General features: G+C 43.3%; 1 protein-coding gene across 7 annotated transcripts; it reads left to right on the top strand.

The window, feature by feature from the left end:
- Nucleotides 1-26,517, top strand: LOC121547454 (eukaryotic elongation factor 2 kinase). Of its 7 annotated transcripts, none has more exons than XM_041858757.2 (19): nt 1-860; nt 2,677-2,955; nt 3,614-3,682; nt 8,129-8,229; nt 11,369-11,429; nt 13,090-13,127; nt 18,681-18,852; nt 18,981-19,130; nt 20,463-20,595; nt 20,710-20,837; nt 22,685-22,916; nt 23,260-23,327; nt 23,431-23,508; nt 23,824-23,883; nt 24,570-24,704; nt 24,771-24,959; nt 25,231-25,355; nt 25,544-25,722; nt 25,867-26,517. In XM_041858757.2, exons 2-19 carry the CDS (start codon nt 2,707-2,709, stop codon nt 25,980-25,982), a joined length of 2,283 nt encoding a protein of 760 aa, XP_041714691.1. In that variant the 5' UTR covers nt 1-860; nt 2,677-2,706; the 3' UTR covers nt 25,983-26,517. The 7 variants fall into 7 exon arrangements, with proteins under 7 accessions (XP_041714691.1, XP_041714690.1, XP_041714692.1 ...); XM_041858756.2 differs by having other exon boundaries at nt 1-925; XM_041858758.1 differs by lacking the exon at nt 1-860 and adding an exon at nt 945-1,364.
- The last annotated feature ends 1,354 nt before the right edge of the window (nt 26,518-27,871 follow it).

Genomic DNA, 27,871 nt, shown 5'->3' with positions numbered 1-27,871 from the left:
TTGTATCAATATGTTTGATCACGATGTGAAAAATGAATGGCAGAAAAACGATTGGAACAATTTCCGTCTTTTACCGCTAGGTGTTATGGATATTATGACACGCCCACTGTGGCGGACTATAAAATCAAAAAGATTGAAAGCCTGGAAAAATATATATATCTACACCACCCCCCAAAAAAAAAAAAAGCTGTGGATTTTTGTCAATCCTCCCCTGATTCGGGATACAGCATTATCATAGTCATTGCACGCTTTGTGTAAGGGCTATTGTAGATTTATATGTTTTAAATTTATTATTAAGGTGTGGATTGTTCTCCATCCACCCATGTTCAGAATATACTGTACCATCTTCATAGTCATGGCATGCTTGGGTCAATAGCTTTTGACGAGAGAAAACCGAATATCAAATATAAAACACATTTTACCGTGGTAAATAACCTTGTGTATTTGTGTACGGTACTTACGGTTTATATTGGCTCGCTGCCAGCTGTACAAGAAGGGGTGTAGCCAGAAATACTTTGTGGCTGTCCTAGACTGCGATACGTGCAGGGAGTGCACGTCGCTGTGGCGGACGGGTGGACCAAGGGCGCGTTCAGCAGGAAAACGTTTTGGAACGTTCAGATAGAAATGTAATGAATAGATGCAATATGATTCCTTGGTCTTGTTCTAACTGAACGTGGCCCAGGGAACACACTAAACAGAGACGCGCGACTCGCCCTGAATCCTCAGGCCATTTCGGAGGGCCAGGATCCACCACAGCCTGAAGCGATCCTCTGACTTGGAGTAACAGCTGTCAAGCTAGCAACTACCTGAAAACGGTGTAAAGACAGACAGACAAACCGCAGGAGACAACGAGGAAGTTGGTGAGGGATTGTCAAGGCATGCACATTTTCATCAAGTAGTCTCTGTCCACCGTTGTTCAGATTAGGTAAGCAATAGCAGTACTGTCTGTTTTTGCACACTCATGTTCTGTAAATGCACTGCAGCAAATGTCTTTATAAGCCCGGCTCTTTACAGGAACATTGTTTAAAGGTGAATTGACGAGAAGGGTCTAGTATCCGCGTACCGCAGAGTGGGGGTGTGTCGTGTGGGGATTTGTATCTTGACGATCGCCTATACGCCAATATGTACAACGCGAGAGTTGGGTAACACTAACTTCTCACGCCATTACGGTATCAGAACAGCGAGAAAGCAGTGGTCGGCAGGCGGGGGCGAAGGACACTCTGTACCGATGTTGTGAAAAACGGATTTTTCGTGCAGGCTGCTATGCTAATTTAAAAAACTTGGTCACGTTAACTACCGCCGGCACCGTGATACAGCTGCCCAGTGGGAAACACCTCAGTTCGGGAGGCACCTTGATATAACAGGTTAGCCAGAACCGTTCCGACCTGAGATTCAGGCAGGCAGTAAATACATTTGAACCATTCAGGTTGGAATGCACAGTTGCCAGGCATGTGCACAGATAGGGCTCAGCCAGTGCCCGAGCATCTGCCCTTTTGCCCTCCTATAAATAAGTGCCCTCACAGCTCATGGATTTTTTTTTTGAATTGTATCAATTACTTTTGAATTTAGTTTTGAGTTTTTTTCATTGTTTTAATTTTAAATGTAGCGAATTGCACATCAAACTAGCTAATTTCGTAAGCTCTTGAACCAATGAACATTCCCCGCCCCAAATTCGAAGTCATCTGACTGCGACAGGTGCTGGAACGAGAGTTTAAATACTAGTAGCTATTTGTCTACTTTTCAGTTGTATCTGTCATGTTTGTCTCTCTCTTATGGACAGAGAAGGGGGCAATTTGACTGTTTTAAGAGACAGTTGTCAGCAGCCGAACAAACTAAAATCAAGTAAAAACAAGTTTGTTTTGACAGCATAAATCAAGTAAAAACAAGTTTGTTTTGACAGCATAACTAGCTAGCAGATAGACATCATCATTCGCTATCAGCTGATAGCCTCTCTTTTCCTGAAATCAATTGTCTCTAGTAGTCAAATTAAAATGCCTAGCTGGCACTTGCTTGCTAACAATGTCACGAGTGAGTGTTGTTGCAGAAAATAAATAGGCCTGTAAATGTTGACATTTTGGCTACAGAGGCAGTTGGTATGGTCGGTATGTATTTCGAGTTATGTATTATGAAAGTCGTGCCCTTTTTTTATTCTGAGGCGGCTCGGAATATGGTTGGGAAAACATACCTCAATCCAAGGAGGTAGATGTCGAATTATACCATTATCCAAAATGATAGATCGATAAGATTGAAATGTGGGCGTGGCATGTAGTGAAATGCTAATGAACGTTTCGTGTAGAAGTGTTCCTTGTAGTAACTGCAGTCCGCAGATAGACATGGAATTGACAGGTGTGATTGAGTCAGCCCTGACTGAGCGTTCCTACAGTCCTGCTGCAGTTTTTGTTCAATGGTAATGCCTGTAGTAATAATTATAACTTAAACTTAAAATAGTTGTAATAGTTTGCTATTTTCACAATTGTTCCTGTATGCAAAGTAATACTATCATCCACATGTGACAGTTTCATTGCTGTATTTGTGATTGATTGATTGAATAGGACACAGTTGAACAAACTTAGCTAGATTGTCATTGATTCAAAGCAGCCATCTGTCAGTCTGTCTCTGTGTACCTTAATATTCACATCTTTGTGTGTGTGTTTTTCTTGCGTTTCCCCATCCCAGTACTCATCACATACGCCCCTACCAGTCACCATGGAGGATGACCTGATGTTCAGTATGGACGAGGTGGGCAGTGCCCAGCGTAACCCGCTACAACAGAGGACCCCTGATCAACGGGCTCCATCTCTTAGCGACGCTTACGATAGCGACGAGGACGACTATTACATCTGTCCAATCACAGACGACCCTGTCAGCCAGGCCGAAGACATCTGTGGCTATTTGAAGAATCTGGTCCACAGCAAGCAGCTGTCCAACTCCCCAAAAAAGTCATTCTCCTACAAGGTGAGCAGCAGTAGTGTAGGTGCAATATTGACACAGTTCAGAAGATTCTGAAAGTGCCATGGTGTGATGTGCAAAAGCTGACTTGTTGTTGCCATGCACTATTGCTCTATTGTCAGTATGCAAAATGGTGAGCTCCCGCTCTCAATGCTAGAGATGTGGTCAGAACAACTCTGCCTTAGAGAGATATAAGGTGAAAGCCCTATCTCTGCATGTGTGCATCTGCTGTGGCTGACAGCACCAGCTCAGCTGTCTCTCGTCTGTGTGCTCTCACTCTCTCTCAGAACAGGAAGTACCCAAAGACCAGCTCTCACTTCACATAATGATGTCATATGTAAACAGCCCTCTCACAGTGCGACCCTTGGCCTTCTGATCCAGTAGGCCAGCCTGTAGAGTGGGGTTGATGTGAAGTAATTAATAGCCCTCACTCATCAGAGTTATAGTTATACATACAGAGTTGGGAAGACTCTGTTTGAGATGTAGAATTTATGGGTCGCCAGGTTGGAAGCAAGTTCCAAAACACATTCTACTGACCAAGAATTCTCTTTTCATGGAATGTTCAACAACATAGTAAACTAAACTCAATAAGTATTTTTCTCTGCTGCTCGTGTATGGTTAAGTTGCTGATATAAAACAGTAATTTCTCTACTTCTCCACATAGAATGAAACGGAGAAAGAAACTCCACAACAACAGTCTGTCGGTTTTGGGGCGTTTTCTGACAATGCACGGGTACGTTACTCACCACGTTGTTTCATTTACCCCTCCTTTTGCATCAGTGACTACCTCCTTCCTCCTCACCTTCCTAACATTAATTTACTCTTTAAATAATGTATTCCTTCCTCCTTTCTTTTTCCGTTGTACTTTCATGACTGTTTCCCTACCCAAGAAAAGTGTTTTTTCCTTTAGTTATAAAAAAAATATCTAGATCCTTAATCCCCCTAACTGTCCTTTTTAATCTTCCCTAACCGATGCAGCAGTCCTCAGGAATCTATCAAGAGTTAGGCTAATGTAAATGTCATAAGCAGCAAGTAAGCACATGATGATAATGGTTGAAACAAACAGTATTGTTTCTCTTATTCTAAATGTAATTTCAAGCTCCAGTGCAGGAGAAAAGCAACAACCAGGCAGGCTGTTTATACAGTAACATAGTTTACCACTACTGTATCTTATGCCTGGTGGTCCAGTTTTGTGAGGAGATGCGTCTGATCACAAGGGTACAACTGCACCAGAGACACAGTATATACTATCATTGGGGACGTGTGAAGGGAAACACAAACTGCAGGTGACCACTGTTAGTTCTGAAAAAGTGGAGTACAACAGTCCAGACATTCACGAGTATGGCCAGGAGTTTTTCCTGGTTAGGCTACATGGTCGGGAAAAACTCCTGGCCCAAGTGCTGGCTGTGGTTATCAAATTCAGCAGCTGGTTATTGTGCAATGTAGGGCACTTGGGTGACTGCCAGATACATTTTTACATTTTTAGTCATTTAGCAGACGCTCTTATCCAGAGCGACTTACAGTTAGTGAGTGCATACATTATAATTTTTTAGAATTGTTTTTTTTATTTGTATTTTTTTATACTGGCCCCCCGTGGGAATCGAACCCACAACCCTGGCGTTGCAAACACCATGCTCTACCAACTGAGCTACCTCCCTGCCAGCCATTCCCTCCCCTACCCTGGACGACGCTGAGCCAATTGTGCGCCGCCCCATGGGTCTCCCGGTCGTGGCCAGCTACGACAGAGCCTGGATTCGAACCAGGATCTCTAGTGGCACAGCCTTAGACCACTGCGCCACTCGGGAGACGGACAGAGATAGGACAGCTAATGTGATACTTTTGAATCTTCTAGTAGGTCAGAAAATACTTTGGGCCTTGTATAGGGCTGTTGCGGTGACCGTATTACCGCCACACCGGCGGTCACGAGTCATGAAGGCAGTCAAATTCCAAGTGACCGTTTAGTCACGGTAATTAGGCTTCTCCAAGCTCTGATGCTGCTGATGGTCATTAGTAGCCTACCTAACTTGCTAACTGCCTGGTACTCAGCACTCTATTGTCCCTCTAATCACTGTGACATCAATGGAAATGTTATCGAAAATCTAATCCAACACTTAATGAGAGCTCATGTTGCGCAACATTTCTATAGGTTATGCAATTCCGTGAGAAAACCGAGTGATGGCCTCTACTAAAAAGAGGAGGATCCCATCAGCTTTCTATAGGCTAGTCCTACTATATTTATTTCTCAACTTTCCTAATATTTACATTTTAGTCATTTAGCAGACGCTCTTATCCAGAGCGACTTACAGTTTAGTGAATACATATTTTTTTATACTGGCCCCCCGTGGGAATCGAACCCACAACCCTGGCATTGCAAACGCCATGCTCTATCAACTGAGCTACATCCCTGCCGGCCATTCCCTCCCCTACCCTGGACGACGCTGGGCCAATTGTGCGCCGCCCATGAGTCTCCCGGTCGCGGCCGGCTGCGACAGAGCCTGGATTCGAACCAGGATCTCTAGTGGCACAGCCTTAGACCACTGCGCCACTCAGGAGCCACATAATATCTTTACAACAGGAGTATAGCCTACGTGGCTGGCATGAAAATGAACCACGGAAGAGCGTCCTCCATTGGCTATTTAAGTGCATAGATGACATGTATTTTTCCCCCGCTGCCCCTGTTTCGAGACAGGTGCATGATAATGGTCCATTCTAAATCAAAACAAATTTCACACATATTATTTAGTATATGTAAAGACAATATTAAATCAAGAAAAGTCTGATGGGTGACAATATCAGCCTATCACTTGTGAATTATATATTATCACTTGTGAATGATGCCCAGCATAAGAAACAATGCCTTTTTTAAATCATAGTCGCGCACCTCATGTAGCCTAGCCCATAGGCCTATATGTTTTGATACATTTTGTATCACAACTAAAGTGGCCAAATAACTTCTTAAAATTAAGCACATTAATCCGCTTTACAAGGGGTGTAGAGCCTAACTGGCATACATAAGCAGTGTGTGAGTTTCAAGTTTGGGGAAGATAATTTTCACCATAAAAATGCACCTTTTATAATAAAAGCATTACATGCATAATCGCATTTGCGATCACTTTAGATAATGGTGTTTTCCCGCTAATAGAACGTTTGCGCTTATAGCCTACTGCCGTGTGCACATTGCTGCGCTTATAATGTGAAGAAGTAAACTATTAGGCTATCAACATTTTAAACTAAAAGTTCTGATCTGTTGCATCAGGCTCATTGCTTAAAACAGTTTTTTTGATGCTAGAGGTTGTATTCATTTGGGATATATCACATCCCACAACTGTCCCAGACTATGTTTGGAATATTTATTTCTTACACAGAATAGAATAGGTCAACTTTTGTACTATGGGGGATAATAGATTGACATAGACTAGTGCTTTTGCTGTTCGTTAGGCCTACTCATCTTGTTGACTGACGAAAAGTAAATGTAGACAGTTCTTCCAATATCTTCAATATGCACCTCGGAATTGGATAAGGATGTGCGCAGTTGCGTCCCCGATGTGTCTGTCTTCACTTGCAGCCTGTGAGAAATACCCGATCACGTGATGGAGAGCCATGTGAGTGAGAGGAGCTTCGGATCACGCAGCACTCGGGGAGAAGGGCCGCAAAAGGCATGGATTTTTTTAGGGTGCATTATGGCCACACAAAGGGGATGCCGCCGGGAAATTTGAGGCATTGTGAATGACAGCCTGCGCAAAAATCAAAGCAGAACTCATGCCTTTCGAGCAACTTTTTTCAAATCATCATTAGTCGCATCATGCAGCCTTTCAATGTATTAAAAAACTAATCATATAGCCCAACATTTGTATCACAACTAAAGTTACATAAATAACTCTAAATTAAGCATATAAGAATACCTGTTTCTTTGTTAACAGCTCAACACAGAATAGCCGCATGTGCGCACTCCCTCAAATCGTTTGGAGAAAATATTTCTATTTTATTCAGCTTTGTTCAAATTGTATTCTTCATACTTTAAAATAATATAAAATAATGCCACGGAATTCTAAGCAAATCTTGTCTGCTAAATTAACTAGTGTAGCCCACAGCCATATGGCATAGCCAGATCAGGACCTAACATAAGGACAACTCAGAGTATGCTATTCTGGTCTTCTGAAATAGACTACATTTTCTTCATATCATGTTTCTTTTGACCTATCTAAAATAAATAATGGATTTATTGTGAAGGTGTAGGCTATATTACATGGATTTATTTTAAATGTAGATGTTCCAAAGGTCTGCATCAGTGGCTTGTAGGCTATGTGTGGAAGCCAGGAGATGCCAAATGTGTTTGTTAATTAACAGTTATTTGCTTGACAATCACCGCCCTAGCCCTGTATCATATAATCATGTCCTGATTCATTACGCTTTTCTTATAATGAAAGTTCCTGAAGTAACCGTCTCATGATCCTCTGTTGATGATCCTCTGCTCTTTAATTATTAGTAAATTATTATTAATATAATTTTTTTTACTTATCTATTTTTTACTGAACACTTATTTTTCTTAAAACGTCATTGTTGGTTAAGGGCTTGTAAGTAAGCATTTCACTGTAAGGTTGTATTCGGCGCATGTGACAAATAACATTTGATTTGATGTGCGTGTCTGCTTGTCATATCTCTCCCTGTATTTAGTTTTCCTCTATCAATTCAAAAGAGTGATTTGCATGTTCCTCAACACTTCCGCAGAACCGGAAAGATTAGCAATCCACCTGTCAGGACACTTAAAGATGGAATCTGCAGTAGGGAAACAGCGCCACTGTCTGCCACACAACCATTGTTATTGTTTTTGTTTTGTTGACGAAGCGGATGTGAGGAGCGTCATGCAATGTGGTAAATAAAAATTGCAGTACATATTCTGCTGTTCTATCGCGCGTAAAATGATGTCGGAGGGGGGAAAAAAACTGTGTACGTTGTTTGCAGTAACTTCTTTGTTTTTGTAATATTGCAAACTGTCGTGGCAGTTTCACCATTAAGGATTCTAGCTTTAATCCTGCTCTCTGGGTTTGTATGTAGATAATGTATCTGTCTGTTTCATGTATATATCCCCAGTGTCTGTAGCTAACCCTTAACATAAGCTGCATTACACAGTGAGTATGATGGTTATCTAAAATATATGTAATGTTTCCCATTGTCCCAGGAGGTGTGGAAAAGAGCCATAGAGAAGGCCAAGGCCATGCCTGACCCATGGGCTGAGTTTCACCTGGAGGAAGTCGAGACAGAGCCATGCATACGATACAGGTACATATTCCTGTGTTTGTATCAGTGGGCTTGATCCCTACGCTGTATTAGAGCGTTGCTGACAAATACACACCATCCCCCACCGCTGCCCGTTCTGAAGGTACAGTACATGATCTCACTCCATTTCCAATGGCCCTTCCAAGTTTTCTTGGCCATTGCACAGAGTTCCCTTGTGGCAGATATCAGGGCTGCCTGCCCATGCCAAAACACTTAGTTTAAAGCCAAAAGGTGCATTATGGTACAGTCTTTCCAGTAACGCTGCACATTTAAGAATAATGCTATATCATTGTTCCTGAGACGTTGAACATTTCTCCAGGCGTTGTGAGATTACATGGAAAGAGCCCAAATTCTTCAGGCAGTACAGCCAGGAGAACAACTAGAGGGATGCCCCCCCCCCCCCCTGCTTAGATAATATCAGGCTAAGCAAGGGGTTAGACTACTGCGTTCTCTAACATGTGTTTGTTTGTCTTACTAATCGCCTCTTATTGGTGTTATACTGTATAACAAAGCCCTGCCTAGACGGAGCCAGGGTAGGGGAGAGGTATGTCTGGTGTTGGGATCCACTCTCATATTTAGTTTCATGGGTTTATTTTAACCCGGTTGTAACCTTACTCTTCCTAAGCCTCTCTGGTCTCTTAGCTATTGGCATCATGCCATTTTCTTGTCCCATGCCCCCAATATGACAACCATGGTACACAGAGTTCTAGACCAAGACATATAGTGCATTCGTAAAGTATTCAGACCCCTTTACTTTTTCCACATTTTGTTACGTTAAAGCCTTATTCTAAAATTGATTCAATATTTTTTCCCCCTCATCAATCAACACACAGTACCCCATAATGGCGAAGCGAAAACAGGTTTTTAGACATTTTTGCAAATTGTATAAAAAAATATAAAACATATCACATTTACATAATTATTCAGACCCTTTGTTATGAGGCTCGAAATTGAGCTCTGGTGCATCCTGTTTCCATTGATCATCCTTGAGATGTTTCTATAATTTGGAGTCCACCTGTGGTAAATTCAATTGATTGGACATGATTTGGAAAGGCACACACTTGTCTAAAGAAGGTGCCACAGTTGACAGTGCATGTCAGCGCAACACCAAGCCATGAGGTCGAAGGAATTGTCCGTAGCGCTCAGAGACAGGATTGTGTTGAGGCACAGATCTGGGGAAGGGTACCAAAATATGTCTGCAGCATTGAAGGTCCCCAAGAACACAGTGGCCTCCATCATTCTTAAATAGAAGAACTTTGGAACCACCAAGACTCTTCCTAGAGCTGGCCGCCTGGCGAAACTGAGCAATTAGGGGAGAAGGGCCTTGGTCAGGGAGGTTACCAAGAACCCGATGGTCACTCTGACAGAGTTCCTCTGTGGAGATGGGAGAACCTTCCAGAAGGACAACCATCTCTGCAGCGCTCTTCAGTAAAAGGCACATGACAGCCCGCTTGGAGTTTGACAAAAGGCACCTAAAGGACTCTCAGACCATGAGAAACAAGATTCTCTGGTCTGGTGAAACCAAGATTGAACTCTTTGGCCTGAATGCCAACCGTCACGTCTGGAGGAAACCTGGCATCATCCCTACGGTGAAGCATGGTGGTGGCAGCATCATGCTGTGGGGATGTTGTTCAGCGACAGGGACTGGGAGACTAGTCAGGATCGAGGGAAAGATGAATGGAGCAAAGTACAGCAAGATCCTTGATGAAAAGCTTCTCCAGAGCACTCAGGTCCTCAGACTGGGGTGAAAGTTCACCTTCCAACAGGACAACGACCGTAACCACACAGCCAAGACAACGCAGGAGTGGCTTCGGGACAAGTCTCTGAATGTCCTTGAGTGGCCCAGCTAGAGCTCAAACTTGAACCCGATCGAACATCTCTGGAGAGACCTGAAAATAGCTGTGCAGCGACTCTCTCCATCCAACCTGACAGAGCTTGAGAGGATCTGCATAGAATAATGGGAGAATCTCTCCAAATACAGGTGTGCCAAGCTTGTAGCACCATACCCAAGAAGACCTGAGGCTGTAATCGCTGCCAAAGGTGCTTCAACAAAGTACTGCGTAAAGGGTCTGAATACTTATGTAAATGTGATCTTAGTTTTTTATTTGTAATACATTTGCAAACATTTCTAAAAACCAGTTTTTGCTTTGTCATTATGGGGTATCGTGTGTAGATTGATGAAAAAAACAAACAATTTAATCAATTTTAGAATAAGGCTAACGTAACAAAATTTGGAAAAAGTCAAGGGGTCTCAATACTTTCCGAATGCACTGTAAACAGGTGTGTGCCTTTCCAAATCATGTCCAATCAATTGAATTTACCACAGGTGGACTCAAATCAAGTTGTAGAAACATCTCAAGGATGATCAATGGAAACAGGATGCACCTGAGCTCAATTTCGAGTCTCATAGCAAAGGGTCTGAATACTTATGTAAATAAGTTCATGTGGAAAAAGTCAAGGGGTCTGAGTACTTTCCGAATGCACTGTACGCATGGAAGGGCAGGACAGACTGTGTAAATAGGAGCCTTAGCCTCTGGGTTTGCTGTGTGTCTTCTTATCAGTGTTTGTCTGTGTATGGCTGACCCAGTCTCAAACAAACCAAGCTTTCAATATCAGTAAGCGTGTTTTAAATCTTCCCCTAATTTATTGTGACATGTAACGTCAAGTTCATATGGGTGATAATGGAATTCCCACAGAACAAAGTAGGCATATTTGTTGAGTTTGTCATTGGTAAACACACACTCAATTGGTTGACAAGAATAACAGGCTATTACCACAGATCAACCACACCACAGGGTCTTTGGGTCTGAGCTCTGACGTTAAACATCACCAAACCAAGGGAACATTTCACAACCCTTTTTGAGGGACGTGACATCATAGATTAGACTATTTTCAGGCTATGGATTACTATTTGGACTATTTGAGGATAAGCAGCTCAGGTCTTGGTCAGAACAAATCCAAGTACTCTGTTTCTATTTTCTGTCCTAATCCTGACCCCTTCAGGATCAATGTGGTCGAAGATCAATGTGGTCGAAGTCATCACCGTATTGGTTACACAAGTCCAGAATTCTGGCCCATATAGAATGGAATAATAATATTTGATCAATGTTTGGTGAATGTTATTTGCTTTATCTTTCCTCAGGTACAATGCTATCACTGCGGAGTGGTCTCAAGACACAGTGCACATCAAGATTTCTGGCCAGGTATGCCTCAGCTCCTAAATCATCAGTAATCTATGATCGTATTATTGATCAGAACATATGTATGTGGAATATACACTGAACAAAAATAGAAATGCAACATGTAAAGTTTTGGTTTCATGAGCTGAAATAAAATATCCCAGAAATGATCCATACGTACAAAAAGCGTATTTATCTCAAATTCTGTGCACAAATTTGTTTATATCCCTGTTAGTGAGCATTTCTCCTTTGCCAAGGTAATCCTTCCACTTGACCGGTGTGGCATATCAAGAAGCTGATTAAACAGCATGATCATTACACAGGTTCACCTTGTGCTGGGGACAATAAAAGGCCACTCTAAAATGTGCAGTTTTGTCACACAACATAATGCCACAGATGTCTCAAGTTTTGAGGGAGCGTGCAATTCGCATGCTGACTGCAGGAATGTCCACCAGAGCTGTTGCCAGAGAATGTAATATTCATTTTTCTACCATAAGCCGCCTCCTCAACGTTGTTTTAGAGAATTTGGCAGTACGCCCAACCGGCCTCACAACCGTGGACCACATGTAACCACGCCAGCCCAGGACCCCCACATCTGGCTTCTTCACCTGCGGGATTGTCTGAGACCAGCCACCCGGACAGCTGATTAAACTGTGGGTTTGCACAACCAAATAATTTCTGCACAAACTGTCAGAAACCATCTCAGGGAAGCTCATCTGCGTGCTCGTTGTCCTCACCAGGGTCTTGACCTGACTAAAGCTTGGCGTTGTAACTGACTTCAGTGGGCAAATGCCCACCTCGAAGGCCACTGGCACGCTGGAGAAGTGTGCTCTTCACACCTGAATCCCGGTTTCAACTGTACCGGGCAGGTGGCAGACAGTATGACGTAGGTTGGGTGAGCGGTTTGCTGATGTCAACATTGTGAACAGAGTGCCCCGTGGTGGTGTGATTATGGTATGGTCAGGCATAAGCTAAGAACAACAAACACAATTGCATTTTATCAATGGCAATTTGAATGCTCAGAGATACCGTGATGAGATCCTGAGGCCCATTGTCATGCCATTGGTCCGCCACCATCACCTCATGTTTCAGCATGGTAATGCACGGCCCCATGTCAAAAGGATCTGTACACAATTCCTTGAAGCTGAAAATGTCCCAGTTCTTTCATGGCTTGTATACTCACCAGACATATCACCCATTGAGTATGTTTGGGATGCTCTGGATTGACGTGTATGACAGCGTGTTCCATTTCCCGCCAATATCCAGCAACTTCGCACAGCCGTTGAAGAGGAGTGGGACAACATTCCACAGGCCACAATCAACAGCCTGATCAACTCTATGCGAAGGAGATGTCGCACTACATGAGTCAAAAGGGTGGTCACACCAGATACTGACTGGTTTTCTGATCCTACGCCCCTAGCTTTTTTTTATTTTTTAAAGTTATCTGTGACCAACAGATTCATGTCTGTATTCCCAGTCATGTGAAACCCATAGATTAGGGCCTAATACATTTATTTAAGTTGACTGATTTCCTTATATGAACTGTAACTACTTAGAAATTGTTGCATTTTATATTTTTGTTCAGTGTAGTAACACTGTTTACATGAATGTGAAAGTTTTTCAAAAGCTTGGTGAATTGATTGAGTTTCTCAAATTATTGATTTGTCATTTTTGTTTCTCACAGCCTTTTGGACGTGGGGCCATGAGGGAATGCTTCAGAACGTAAGTTTCACACATAATTTCAGAATAATTAGTCATATTTGCCATACAGTCTGATTTTCTTTCTTTTTTCTGAGGCGGTTGGCCTTTTTGTTCCTACTAGTTCAGTTAGTTTCAGAGCAATGTGCACCGTCCTCTTCATGTAGTCTAAATAAAACGACAAGAATGCACAAGATGCGCAGGTCTCCAATTCACATTCCACAAATATCTCTCTGACCCATTTAGTCCAGCTTAGAGCAATACATACAGTACATTTACATTTTCGTCATTTAGCAGACACTCTTATCCAGAGCGACTCACAAATTGGTGCATTCACCTTATGATAGCCAGTGGGACAACCACTTTACTTTTTTGGGGGGTGGGGTACGGGGAGGGTAGAAGGATTACTTTTATCCTATCCCAGGTATTCCTTAAAGAGGTGGGGTTTCAAGTGTCTCCGGAAGGTGGTGAGTGACTCCGCTGTCCTGGCGTCGTGAGGGAGCTTGTTCCACCATTGGGGTGCCAGAGCAGCGAACAGTTTTGACTGGGCTGAGCGGGAACTGTGCTTCCGCAGAGGTAGGGGGGCCAGTAGGCCAGAGGTGGATGAACGCAATGCCCTCGTTTGGGTGTAGGGACTGATCAGAGCCTGAAGGTACGGAGGTGCCGTTGCCCTCACAGCTCCATAAGCAAGCACCATGGTCTTGTAGCAGATGCGAGGTTCAACTGGAAGCCAGTGGAGTGTGCGGAGGAGCGGGGTGACGTGAGAGAACTTGGGAAGGTTGAACACCAGACGGGCTGCGGCATTCTGGATGAGTTGTAGGGGTTTAATGGCACAGGCAGGGAGCCCAGCCAACAGCGAGTTGCAGTAATCCAGACGGGAGATGACAAGTGCCTGGATTAGGACCTGTGCCGCTTCCTGTGTAAGGCAGGGTCGTACTCTGCGAATGTTGTAGAGCATGAACCTACAGGATCGGGTCACCGCTTTGATGTTAGCGGAGAACGACAGGGTGTTGTCCAGGGTCACGCCAAGGTTCTTTGCACTCTGGGAGGAGGACACAACGGAGTTGTCAACCGTGATGGCGAGATCATGGAGCGGGCAGTCCTTCCCCGGGAGGAAGAGCAGCTCCGTCTTGCCAAGGTTCAGCTTGAGGTGGTGATCCGTCATCCACACTGATATGTCTGCCAGACATGCAGAGATGCGATTCGCCACCTGGTTATCAGAAGGGGGGAAAGGAGAAGATTAATTGTGTGTCGTCTGCATAGCAATGATAGGAGAGACCATGTGAGGATATGACAGACCCAAGTGACTTGGTGTATAGAGAGAATAGGAGAGGGCCTAGAACTGAGCCCTGGGGGACACCAATGGTGAGAGCACGTGGTGCGGAGACAGATTCTCACCACGCCACCTGGTAGGAGCGACCTGTGAGGTAGGACGCAATCCAAGAGTGAGCCGCGCCGGAGATGTCCAACTCGGAGAGGGTGTTTGGACACACCTACTCATTCAAGGGTTTTTCTTAATTTTTACTATTTTCTACATTGTAGAGCAGGGGTGTCAAACGTCTGGCCCGCGGGCCGGATCAGGCCCGCAAACGGGTTTAATCCGGCCCGCGAGATGATAAAAAAAAAAGACAAAAAAAACCAAACAAAAAATATTATAATTTTGTAAAGTATAAAAATGCGCTGCAATTTTTCAATTAAATAAACTGCTGTTCCAATTGCGTCCACTGGATGGCGCAATAGCAATTGTGTTAAGCAAGCAAACTGTTTATACCAGGGCAGAGCAAGTAGGTCAAGCACGTGCAGCCAATGAGCTACTTTGTTTTGCCTGCGATATTTATTACGGCTTCTACTTTTAACATTATGTGCTTTGGCACCCTCATTGCCCCAATATGTCTCTGTCAAAAAAGAGAAAAGTGGACGCAGAGTGCAGAGTGTTCCAAGAAAAATGGTCATCCTATTTATGCTGAAAGAATATAACCTTCGTCGCCACTATGTGAGTCTTCATGCCGACAAATATGACAACTTTCAAGGACAGCGGAGATGAGAGAAGGTGAATGAACTGTTGGCGGGTCTGAAGAAACAGCAGTCTGTGTTTACTCACAGCCGAGACATCAGTGAAAGCTAGCTACCTCATTGTGAAAGCTAGCTACCTCATTGCTAATGAAATCGCAGTGGCTTCAAAACCATTTAGTGAGGGTGAATTTGTAAAAACATGCATGATGAAGGCAGCGGAGATTGTGTGCCCTGAAAAGCGGCAGGCTTTTGCAAATATCAGCCTGACAAGAAACACAGTTGCAGACAGGATTTCCGATCTTTCAGTGGATTTGGACAGCCAGTTGAAGCAAAAAGTAAAGTCATTTATTGCGTTTTCGGTTGCAATTGATGAAAGCACGGACATTACAGATGTTGCACAACTGGCCATTTTCATCCGCGGAGTTCGTGGAGTTGGTGCCGATGACAGATACAACGACAGCAGCTGATATTTTTACAGCACTCGTCGGCGCGCTGGACAGGGTCGGAGTGGACTGGTCCCGCGCTGTCAGCCTGGCTACAGATGGTGCGCCCTCAATGATCGGGAAAAAAGCAGGCGTTGTGACAAAGTTCAGAGAGAAAGTGCAATCTGCAAATGGAGGACGTGATTTTTTGACTTTTCACTGTATTTTGCACCAGGAGGCTTTGTGTTGCAAGTCATTAAAGATGGATAACGTCATGAAGGTGGTCATCCAAACTGTTAATTTCATCCGATCCAGAAGCCTGAATCACCGTCAGTTTGACAGCCTTCTCAGAGAGAAAGACCACATCTATGGCCTGCCATACCACACTGAGGTAAGATGGTTAAGCCGAGGTGCTGTGCTGAGGCGTTTCTTTGATTTACGAGAAGAAATTGAACAGTTCATGGAAGAAAAGGGAAAACCAGTGTTAGAATTTCATTCCGCACAATGGATGCAGGACCTTGCATTTATGGTGGATGTTACAGAGCACCTGAATAACTTGAACAAACAGCTGCAAGGGCGCAACAAAGTTGTCACGCAGTATTATGACAGCATACGTTCTTTCAAGTTGAAGCTGTCATTGTGGGAGACGCAACTTGCCGGTGGTGATGCAGCTCACTTCCCCTGTCTGAAAAATGTGTGCGCGACCCAACATGTGGCAGACATGAAGCGGTTCAAAGATAAAATAACGGGACTGTTACGGGAGTTTGAGCAACGCTTTCAGATTTATGTTTATATGTTTTTACATGTTATCACTGAGGCATTGTGTGTTTGTGTGTTCTTTGTCCTCAGAACTTTCAAATAACTTGAGGTGTTTTATGATTAATAGTGATGTTGTGCTTTTGGACACTGTCCTCAGGCTCCAGCTTTATGTTTATATGTTTTTATGTTGATGTGCTATTGTTTTTAATTGATTTTATTTGTATATTTAACCTATTCTTGACTCTGTGGTTCTTGCACTTGTTTGGGGAACAGGATTTCATTATTTGTATCTACATTTCTGCCTGAGAAATGACACCCTGATATAGTTCTGTGATCTGTGAAACAGTTCTGTTAATCACTGAGGCATTGTGTGTTTGTTCTTTTTCTTTAGAATTTTCAAATAAACTTGACGTGTTTTATGATTAATAGTGATGTTGTGCTTGTACTATTTTGGACACACTGTCCTCAGGCTCCAGCTTTATGTTGTATGTTGATCGTATTAAAACAAAGAAAACAATCTGAAGTTGTTGTTTTTAAGTTATATATACCATGATTTTTCCGGTCCGGCCCACTTGGGAATAGATTTTCCTCCATGTGGCCCCTGAGCTAAAATGAGTTTGACACCCCTGTTGTAGAGTTATAGTGAAGACATCACAACTATGAAATAACATATGGAATCATGTAGTAACCAAAAAAAGTGTTAAACAAATCAAAATATATTTTAGATTTTAGATTCTTCAAAGTAGCAACCCTTTGCCTTGATGACTGCTTTGCACACTCTTGGCATTCTCTCAACCAGCTTCATGAGAAATGCTTTAGTTGTAATATCTTTGCAGCAATTTGACCATGAAGGCCTGATTCACGCAGTCTCCTCTGAACAGTTGATGTTGAGATGTGTCTGTTACTTGAACTCTGTGAAGCATTTATTTGGGCTGCAATTTCTGAGGCTGGTAACTCTAATGAACTTATCCTCTGCAGCAGAGGTAACTCTGTGTCTTCCTTTCCTGTGGCGGTCCTCATGAGAGCCAGTTTCATCATAGCGCTTGATGGTTTTTGCGACTGCACTTGAATAATAATAATAATAATATGCCATTTAGCAGACGCTTTTATCCAAAGCGCCTTAGTCATGCGTCATGCGTGCATACATTTTTTTGTATGGGTGGTCCCGGGGATCGAACCCACTACCTTGGCGTTACAAGCGCCGTGCTCTACCAGCTGAGCTACAGAGGACCACATATTGAAGAAACTTTCAAAGTTCTTGACAGTTTCCGGATTGACTGACCTTCATGTCTTAAAGTAATGATGGACTGTCGTTTCTCTTTGCTTATTTGAGCTGTTCTTGCCATAATATGGACTTGGTCTTTTACCAAATAGGGCTATCTTCTGTATACCACCCCTACCTTGTCACAACACAACTGATTGGCTCAAACGCATTAAGAAGGAAAGAAATTCCACAAATTAACTTTTAACAAGGCACACCCGTTAATTGAAATACATTGCAGGTGACTACCTCATGAAGCTTGTTGAGAGAATGCCAAGAGTGTGCAAAGCTGTCATCAAGGCAAAGGGTGGCTACTTTGAAGAATCTCAAATATATTTTGATTTGTTTAACACTTTTTTGGTTACTACATGATTCCATATGTGTTATTTCACAGTTTTGATGTCTTCACTATTATTCTACAATGTAGAAAATAGTAAAAATAAAGAAAAACCCTGAAATGAGTAGGTGTTTCCAAACGTTTGACTGGTACTGTAGATCTCCAGATGGAAACAAATATTCCATAACTACAACATTCTAATTCACATTCTCAATGGACTGTGATTACCATTAAACTTGTCATGGCACCCAGTAGAGTTCTCTATCTCAAACTGAGTTTGCTGAACTCTGTGTGTAAATAGTTTATAACTCTGGTCTAGCCTGACGTTTGCAGCTGTAAGCAGCTGGGATATTATTAATATTATGACCTTATTATGATGTGACCTCTTTCTGTGGGAACTGTGTAGGGGACGCAATGAGGCATCGTCCTGTGTAGATCAGACCACTGGCAGTCCATGCCTTCCACAGAAGAACATCCCTCTTTCAAACAACACGTAGAGAAAATAAGCCCTTACCCACTAACAAGCCCAAACACTGTTTCTAACCACAAAAAAACATGGTTATGGTTTATCATCAAAAATACACAATGCCCAAGAGATACACAACTCAAACCCTTAGGAATCTTTTTAGGATTTAGTTGTGTAATACCACCTTAGTTTGTTGTCAGTCTGATACACAATTAACATTCTTCAGGGTTTACTTTTTAGATGTTCCTTTCATTTTAGTACAGTGCCGTTCTTGTCTTTTGATGTCTTTTTTTTCATATTTCCTTTCCATCTTCTGCAGGAAGAAGCTCTCTAACTTCTCCCACAGTAGTAACTGGAAGAGTGCGTGCAACTATGTGACGAAGCGCTACATGGAGCCTGTGGACAAGGATGTGTACTTTGAGGATGTCCGGCTGCAGATGGAGGCCAAACTCTGGGGAGAAGAGTACAACCGCCACAGGCCACCCAAACAGGTATGGATGGAACATTTAATTAACCAATGAGTCATCCAGTTGACTGACTGATTGGATTGTGGATTTTCCACCATTTTTTAAAGTTAAACTAACCATTCCTCTCACTCTTTCTCTCTCCTCCCCCCCAGGTGGACATCATGCAGATGTGTGTGATTGAGATGATGGAGCGTCCTGGTAAACCTCTGTACCACCTGGAGCACTACATCGAGGGGAAGTACATCAAATACAACTCCAACTCTGGCTTTGTCAAGGATGACAACATCAGGCTCACTCCACAGGTACAGTGGGTGTTACTGTTCACTCCACAGGTACACTGGGTGTTACTGTTCACTCCACAGGTACAGTGGGTGTTACTGCTCACTCCACAGGTACAGTGGGTGTTACTGTTCACTCCACAGGTACACTGGGTGTTACTGTTCACTCCACAGGTACACTGGGTGTTACTGCTCACTCCACAGGTACAGTGGGTGTTACTGCTCACTCCACAGGTACAGTGGGTGTTACTGTTCACTCCACAGGTACAGTGGGTGTTACTGCTGTAAATGTGTTGTCCAACTTTATGGATTACTCCTGAGCTGCAGAACCCAAAGATGCATCTTCCTCTTTCTGTTATCAATTGCTAGATTTTTCGATGTAATAGATGCGGTAAAGAGGTCAATGGAACTCGATTATGATCAGAGTATTTATTTGTAATTATCCGTGCCAATTGTCGGGTGCCAGCACGCATCTTTCTCATGTCAGTCAGTCAAGTGAGTTGCTACATGGTCTAAATAACTCAACTGGCTAGTTTGCCTGTTTGTAAAGAGAAGGGCGGGCTGTACATTAATCCTGCTGCTCTGATTGGATAGAGTGAAGCTTTATTTCCCTGTCCACTCGCTTCATAATTTCACCCGATCACTTTCACTTCTCTGTTTCAGTCTGAACATTCAGACTGCTGCTGCCTCCTGCTAGCCTGCTACTATGATAAATCAAATGGTAAAAACGTTGAGGACACAGACACAGGTCAGACATACACACCCCTCCGCGGATCTTAATCTGCAGCTTGTTTGGTCTATAAACGTGCACGGAGATAGGTGTTTTCTACTTAGGCATATTAAAACATTAGTTTTTTTCGATCATGAGTATCATCTGATCTAACTATCAACTGTCAATTTATGGATACAATTACGAATATGGCCATGTCGCCACACCCCTAGCTTGTATGGATGTCAACCCCAATACATGTTTGTCATCGTCACCAATCAACTGCATTGCTGTTAAAAACGACTGACTACCACCACCAATTTCTGTATGTTAGCTATGCTACCAGCTTATACGAACGGGAGTTAGCATCCAAATCGGACTTAGTAGCCACATTGTGGGCCTGTTACAATACATCAATCATGACGGATTTGACGAATATCCACTTTGTTAGATCAGATTTGTTGAATGTGCACCAATCCAGCGTCCTTCTTCTATCCCTCATGGTCTGCGTTCCATTGACCTCTTTACCGTATCTATGCTTTTTTCTTTGTTCTGTGTGTGTGAACCTGCAACCTTTCAAAATGTCTGTAAGCCACCATCTTTTCGTCGTCTGCCGGTAACCCTAGTATTTTTCTGTCTGCCTGCAGGCATTCAGTCACTTCTCGTTTGAGCGTTCGGCCCACCAGCTGATCGTGGTGGACATCCAGGGGGTGGGGGACCTCTACACGGACCCTCAGATCCACACAGAGAAGGGGACGGACTTCGGAGATGGAAACCTGGGTACGGCTTCCTCTCACACAGTCAACACAATGAGGTAGACTGACATTTTGAGTTGTGACCCACCTAGCGAAAGACTTTCAAATAGATTGCAACTTACTTGTTTGTGTGTTACAGGTGTGCGAGGCATGGCACTGTTCTTCCACTCCCACCTGTGTAATAAGATCTGTAAGAGTATGGGGCTCACACCCTTTGACCTCTCCACTGCAGAGAAAAGCCAGCTAGACTGCACCAACACACTGCTGGTGAGACCATAGAAATACAGTGCATTCGGAAAGTATTCAGACCCTTTCCCTTTTTCAACATTTTGTTACATTACAGCCTTATTCTAAAATGTATTAAATTAATTGTTTTCCTCAACAATCTACACACAATACCCCATAGTGACAAAGTGAAAACAGGTTTTTAGATTTTTTGCAAATGTATTGAAAATAAAAGCAGATACCTTATTTACATAAGTATTCAGACCCTTTGCTATGAGACTTAAAATTGAGTTCAGGTGCATTATGTTTCCATTGATCATCCTTGAGATGTTTCTACAACTTGATTTGAGTGCAACTGTGGTAAATTAAATTGATTGGGCATGATTTGGAAAGGCACACACCTGTCCATACAAGGTCCCACAGTTGACAGTGCATGTCAGAGCAAAAACCAAGCCACGTGGTCGAAGGAATTGTCCGAGACAGGATTGTGTCGAGGCACAGATCTGGGGAAGGGTACGAAAAAATGTCTGCAGCATTGAAGGTCCCCAAGAACACAGTGGCCTCCATTATTCTTAAATGTAAGAAGTTTGGAACCACCAAGACTCTTCCTAGAGCTGGCCGCCTGGCCAAACTGAGCAATCGGGGGAGAAGGGCCTTGGTCAGGGAGGTGACCAAGAACCCGATGGTCACTCTGACAGAGCTCCAGAGTTCCTCTGTGGAGATGGGAGAACCTTCCAGAAGGACAACCATCTCTGCAGCACTCCACAAATCTGGCCTTTTATAGTAGAGTGGCCAGACCTCAGGAAAAGGCACATGAGAGCCTGCTTGGAGTTTGACAAAAGGCACCTAAAGACTTTTAGACCATGAGAAACAAGATTATCTGGTTGGATGAAACCAAGATTGAACTCTTTGGCCTGAATGCCAAGCGTCACGTCTGGAGGAAATCTGGAACCATCCCTACGGTGAAGCATGGTGGTGGCAGCATCATGCTGTGGGGATGTTTTTCAGCGGCAGGGACTGGGAGACTAGTCAAGATCGAGGGAAAGATGAACAGAGCAAAGTACAGAGAGATCCTTGATGAAAAGCTGCTCCATAGCGCTCAGGACCTCGGACTGGGGTGAAGGTTCACCTTCCAACAGGACAACGACCCTAAGCACACAGCCAAGACAACGCAGGAAGGGCTTCGGGACAAGTCTCTGAATGTCCTTGAGTGGCCCAACCAGAGCCCAAACTTGAACCTGATCAAACATCTCTGGAGAGACCTGAAAATAGCTGTGCAGCGACGCTCCCCACCCAACCTGACAGAGCTTGAGAGGATCTGCAGAGAAGAATGGGAGAAACTCCCCAAATACAGGTGTGCCAAGCTTGTAGCATCATACCCAAGAAGACTCGAGGCTGTAATCGCTGCCAAAGGTGCTTCAACGAAGTATTGAGTAAAGGGTCTGAATACTTATGTAAATGTGATATTTCCGTTTTTTTTTTTTATATAAATGTGCAAAAATGTCTAAACCAGTTTTTGCTTTGTTATTATGGGGTATTGTGTGTAAATTGATGAGGGAATAAAAACAATGTAATCAATTTTAGAATAAGGCTGTAACATACCAAAATGTGGAAAAAGTCAAGGGGTCTGAATACTTTCCGAATGCACTGTATAATTATATTGAAGTAGAATCAAAGGGCGTGTGGCTGACACACAGCATCACGTATCTCCTAGGTATAGCCACAGTCATCATATTACCACAGAAATTATATCAGTACATCAGACAGAATACCACCTCGGAAATGATATCACCACAGGCTAAGACCTCAGGTCACTGTATGCAGCTATTTAGAATGGTCATTTTAGTTCTCATCTTTTAACAATATTTTCAACTCTCTCCTCCAATTAGAAGTCGGCCCAGACGGTACTGAGGGGTAGTGAGGAACAGTGTGGTTTTGCTCGTTTTCGTACTATCTCAGGGGGCCGTGTGCCCCCACTTCTCTCCCGCCTGTCGGAGACCTCGTCTGGGGACGACTCTATGAGTGACGTAAGTGACTCCATCCCCTGCTCGCCCCTCGCCTTCCCCGGCTCTCCACTAGGACAGCACTTCTCTATGGGCTCCATGGGCAAGTCTCCTCTGGGTAAGAACAGTTTTTAGAGGTTATAGTTTACCCAAATTAAAACCGTATCACATTTTTTGAAGATCTAGAAGGTAATCTGTGGGCCTGTAAAGTCAGTGACCCAACATCTGGGTTTGTGTTCTTATTTTCAGCCCAGCATTAGCATTATGTTCCAAATAGCATGCCTAAATCCCCATAAAAAACTAAATTCAAAACAGTTTTGTTATTTGATACATTAGACTAGAGGTTGAATAAACAAGGGCTCTGTTTGAGATATAGTTGAACTACTTCAACTTTTATGTAAAAAAATAAAAAAATATCAGCCATTAAATGTTTTAATCTAACGTCTGTTTCTCACCCTCAGGTTGGTCTTTCATAAATGAGATGGATGAACGGGAGAAACACAACTGCAGCCGCAGCCCAGAACACAAGGTCAGTCAAGGCTTTGTGGAAATGACTCTGATGATCCTGATCACAAGAATGACATTAGTTATGGTTGGCATGTTCTGAGGGCTGTGGGTTTTTTTTTCTGTAGGACTCAGAGAATGGAGGAGACAGTGGTTGTCCAAGTGAGAGGAGGAGTGAAGGGGACCCCAACGACCATGCAGATGGGGTACATTACTCTTCTCTACACCAACACTCTGTCTTAGTGAGCCTGTCCATCACAAATGCTTTATGGAAACTGTCAACTGCTGTAACACTTTGTACTCTTTCTCGTTTGTCTTGTGTTGTTAATCTATAGCTGACACCAAAGTTATTGTTCATGTTTGCTCACCATGACATGGATTATTTCTTGACTCACCAGCATTAAAAGCTGTTAAACTATTACCCTTTGTATAGCTATGTTAGTGTGAACCTGGCCCTCTCTTTAGCTCTGTTTATGGCCTCTTAGGCAGTAGGTTTTATACTGTATGATGTCACCATGTAGGCCCGCCCCCACCGCTACAACAGATACTACTCTGAGTCGGACGAGGACAGTGTGAGAAGGGTAAACAAAATAGATATCTTTAATCTTCATCACCATCATAATCACCAAAGCCACCGTCGCCATAATCAAATAATCATGTACTCAACCCTCTGTGTCACCCCCTATCCCCTTGCTGAATAGTGTAGTGTTCCTGCTATCTAATGCCTTCATCCATGAGCTAACTGAGTTCTTGCTGCTGTCTGTCTCCTTACTGGAGAAAGGTTCCCAGCAGATCTTCCCCTAACCCAAACTTAAACTCTCCTGCCGTAAACAACCCCAACAGCCAACCTGTGATTTCCTGCCCTCTGCATGAAGGTCTCTAACACAGGCCTCTCCCGCTGCAGTGTGGAGCAGCTGTTGATTTGACACTTGCTTGTTTTCTAACGATACATGCTTAGTATGGGCAAAAGTTTGAGTGCACCCAAGAAAGAGAATGGAAAACTTGTTGAAACACAATAGAGAAATCAGCAGCAGCCCTGTGTTTTAGTCTTATTCCTTGTTTGGCCTGTCCATGTCAACATGTCTACCTGCCCCCATACTGATCAAATCACCTAACCAATCAGTCTAACTGCCTGTTCCGTCTCTTAGTGCATGCCTGGAGTGTGAAATATGATTTGCATTAGTGCTTGAGTTGTTACTTTGAACAAGCATTACTACAGATACAGTGCTTCATTGTCCTTTCCTAAGCTCTGTGTGTCTGTGTCCAGCTGACAGATGAGAAATGGAGTGTCTACCACTCGTCTCGTTCTCACTTCCACCGGCCATCCTGTGTTGCTGTGGAGATGGAGAGACTCGACTCGCTAATCCTGGAGAGGAAGATCGGCAAGTCCATCCTGGGGAAGGTGAGTGGCACACACACACACACACACTAAACACACACAATATATCTCCTCTGGCCTCTCCCCCAGGTCCACCTGGCGATGGTGCATTACCACGAGGCTGGTCGATTCTGTGAGAAGGAGGAGCAGTGGGACCAGGACTCAGCCATGTACCACCTGGAGAGAGCCGCCATGTGTGGGGAACTAGAGGCTATCGTAGCCCTGGGACAGTGTTGCCTACAGCTGCCACACCATATACTGTCAGAGATGGAGCTAGAGGTATTTATCTCTCACTCTCTCTCTGTATTTATCTATATAATAATAATAATAATAATAATAATAATATGCCATTTAGCAGACGCTTTTATCCAAAGCGACTTACAATCATGCGTGCATACATTTTTGTGTATGGGTGGTCCCGGGGATCGAACCCACTACCTTGGCGTTACAAGCGCCGTGCTCTACCAGCTGAGCTACAGAGTGTGTATTAGAGAGGTGTCTTTTGAATCTCTCTCTTATTACAAGCTATATGTTGCTGTCTTGTCATCAGGACAACTCAGGGTGTCGTATGAAGGGCTTTAAGCTCCTACTGCAGGCTGCTGAGGCAGGACACAGACCCTGCATGATCCTGGTGGCCAGGGCCTTCGACACCGGCATCAACCTCTCACCAGACAGGTCAGAGACTGGTGGGATATATCAGATACAGTATCAACTTGTGATGGGCTGTGTCTAAAATGGCACCATATTTATTAATTAGCCTACATGGCGATATCTACCTAGAGATCTGAGAAAGATTAGAATTGATCAGGACTGTAAAATTGATATTTAAAAAAACTATTATAAGCCTTCTCTGTGCTTCTCAGGTCCCAGGACTGGAAGGAGGCGATGAGATGGTACAACTGTGCCCTGAACATGACAGACTATGATGAGGGGGGCGAGTTTGACGGCATTCTGGACGAGCCTTGCTACCTGCTGCTGGCCAGAGAGGCTGAGATGTACCAGGAGGGGGGCCACAGCCTGGACCCAGACCCACAGAGAGCAGGTAAGGCACAGCGCAAAGAACCACACCTGAGCTTAGAACCTATAACTATTACCCTAGAACCCTACAGTCCTAACTTGAGCCTTCAGTGTGAGAACCTTTTGTTGAAATTACAGTAACTAACCAAAGACTCTCTCTCTGCTGCAGGTGATCTGTTCACAGAGGCAGCAGACGCAGCCATGGAGGCGATGAAGGGCCGACTGGCCAACCAGTACTATATGAAAGCAGAGGAGGCCTGGGGCATGATGGAGGAAGAGGAGTAGGAGACGAAGGGGCTGTCATTCTGTAAGGCCAAAGGAATCGGCTAAAGCAGAAACAACCTGGAACCCAGGATAATGTTGTGATGGATCCTCCTCCCTAACGGTTTAAAGTTTACAGACACATTCACTGTGTGATTTCCAAAATGCTGTGTGAGTGTTTGATCTGTATATTACCTTTTATGCAGCCGTCCTCCGGCCTAGCTGTCTTTCTTGGTGCTGTAGAGGGAATTATGTCTGGTCCTTGTCTTGTACTTTTCTATTCCTGTCCCCATTGCCCTCTGGACATATGAATGTGGTTGCATTTCAGAGGCAATTTTCTAAAAACATGTGTGTGCTTGCTAGCTTAAAGGGATACTTTGGGATTTTGGCATTGAGGCCCTTTATCTACTTTCCCAGTCCGATGAACTTGTGGATACCTTTTTTTGTCTCTGTGTCCAGTATAAAGGAAGTTGGAGGAAGGTTTGTGAGCCAATGCTAATTTCTTATATATATATATTTTTTTTAACCTTTATTTAACTAGGCAAATCAGTTAAGAACAAATTCTTATTTACAATGACGGCCTACCCCGGCCAAACCCGGAGGACGCTGGGCCAATTGTGTGCCGCCCAATGGGACTCCCATAGGGCGGCTAGCATGCTAGTAGATACCCATAGACTTCCAGTCATTGCGCTAAAGCTAGTTGTGTTAATATTTGTAGCTGAAATGGTTTCAGATCATTAGCATTTAAAGTGTCTACCATTGTGTTCTTACGGTTGGCATTGAATTCATTAAGTTTTATGATAGTTTATACAAATTTAATATTCTTTATAGATTAAAGATTTTAGAATTTGAAGTTGGGATAGCCTAAAAGTTTTCAAGTTGGTATTGTAGCTTATTCCATGGTTCTGATTCAAACCCATGTTAATTTATGGTAATGTTAAATGGTTATAGTTCAAAAAGTCTAAAAAATATGAACGAAAGCACACTAAATTGATTTCAAAGTTTGTTTGGAGTTGATAGCTAAGAGGCTATTCTCATTGACGAACATTTAAGGAGAGGCAGCGTGACAATTAATTTACATAATATGTACATAAACGTTTCAATTTACATTACATCCTTGCTTTATCTTTAGTTGTGGCTGGCAACGTGACACTCTTGCTCAGCAGCTTCAAATTTACCATAAATATCTATCACTGTAGGCACTAGCCAGTAAGCTTAAACTATTCAACAATGCAAGCAACTTTTCCACTAAAACATATTAGCTAAGATCTCCTAAGCCTGTGTTAACAGACCTTAGTTTCGGCTTATATCCCAAAGCCCGATTATTTTCCCCACTTATTTCCCCCAACGGATGGTAGAAAATGCTAACTAATTTCTGGTTTTAGGGCTACAAGCTGGCTAGCTCTATTAAAGGGTTTATTTTCTCGTTCGTACACGCATTAGCTAAATGTAGCTTGCAAGACAATAACACTGCTAGCTAGCTAGTAACATTAGCATATCAAACATGAACGTTTACCCCTTTCATATGAATATGATAGTACAGTTTCACCTTATTAAATGTACCTTAGAACAAACCAGGCTTCACTTTCTCAATATCATGGAAGTCATTATATGAAGTAAACACAAAATTGTGACTGAAAACTTTGATAATTCCCCTGGTGAGTTGATCAAGTTCTTGCTTCTTGCCTGGACGGTGGCTCAGAGCAGCCCTTTCTTAAGGCGTCAGCGGGCTTCAGTTCAGCTTAGCCAAACCAAACGAGTGTGCTCGCATACTCCCTTAAAAGACCTTAGCTTGAAAACTAGGAAAGAAACGGCAATAGTACCGTTTGTCCATTTTGAGATGACGTAGCAAGTGTACACTTCCTCAAAATAGTCAGAATTAATCTAAGGTAACTCAAGAAGTATCATTAATT

This window comes from Coregonus clupeaformis, chromosome 31 (genome assembly GCF_020615455.1).
Source record: "Coregonus clupeaformis isolate EN_2021a chromosome 31, ASM2061545v1, whole genome shotgun sequence".
Classification (NCBI taxonomy): domain Eukaryota; kingdom Metazoa; phylum Chordata; class Actinopteri; order Salmoniformes; family Salmonidae; genus Coregonus; species Coregonus clupeaformis.
Note: the sequence above shows the minus strand (reverse complement) of the source record. Positions and strands in the feature narration are given on the sequence as shown.

Bases quoted from the DNA above. Each gene is read 5' to 3' on its own strand.
- LOC121547454 (XM_041858755.2), top strand. The intron at 24,705-24,770 runs GTGAGTGGCACA...CCTCTCCCCCAG, and splicing joins GCAAGTCCATCCTGGGGAAG to GTCCACCTGGCGATGGTGCA. The intron at 25,723-25,866 runs GTAAGGCACAGC...TCTCTGCTGCAG, and splicing joins CCCAGACCCACAGAGAGCAG to GTGATCTGTTCACAGAGGCA.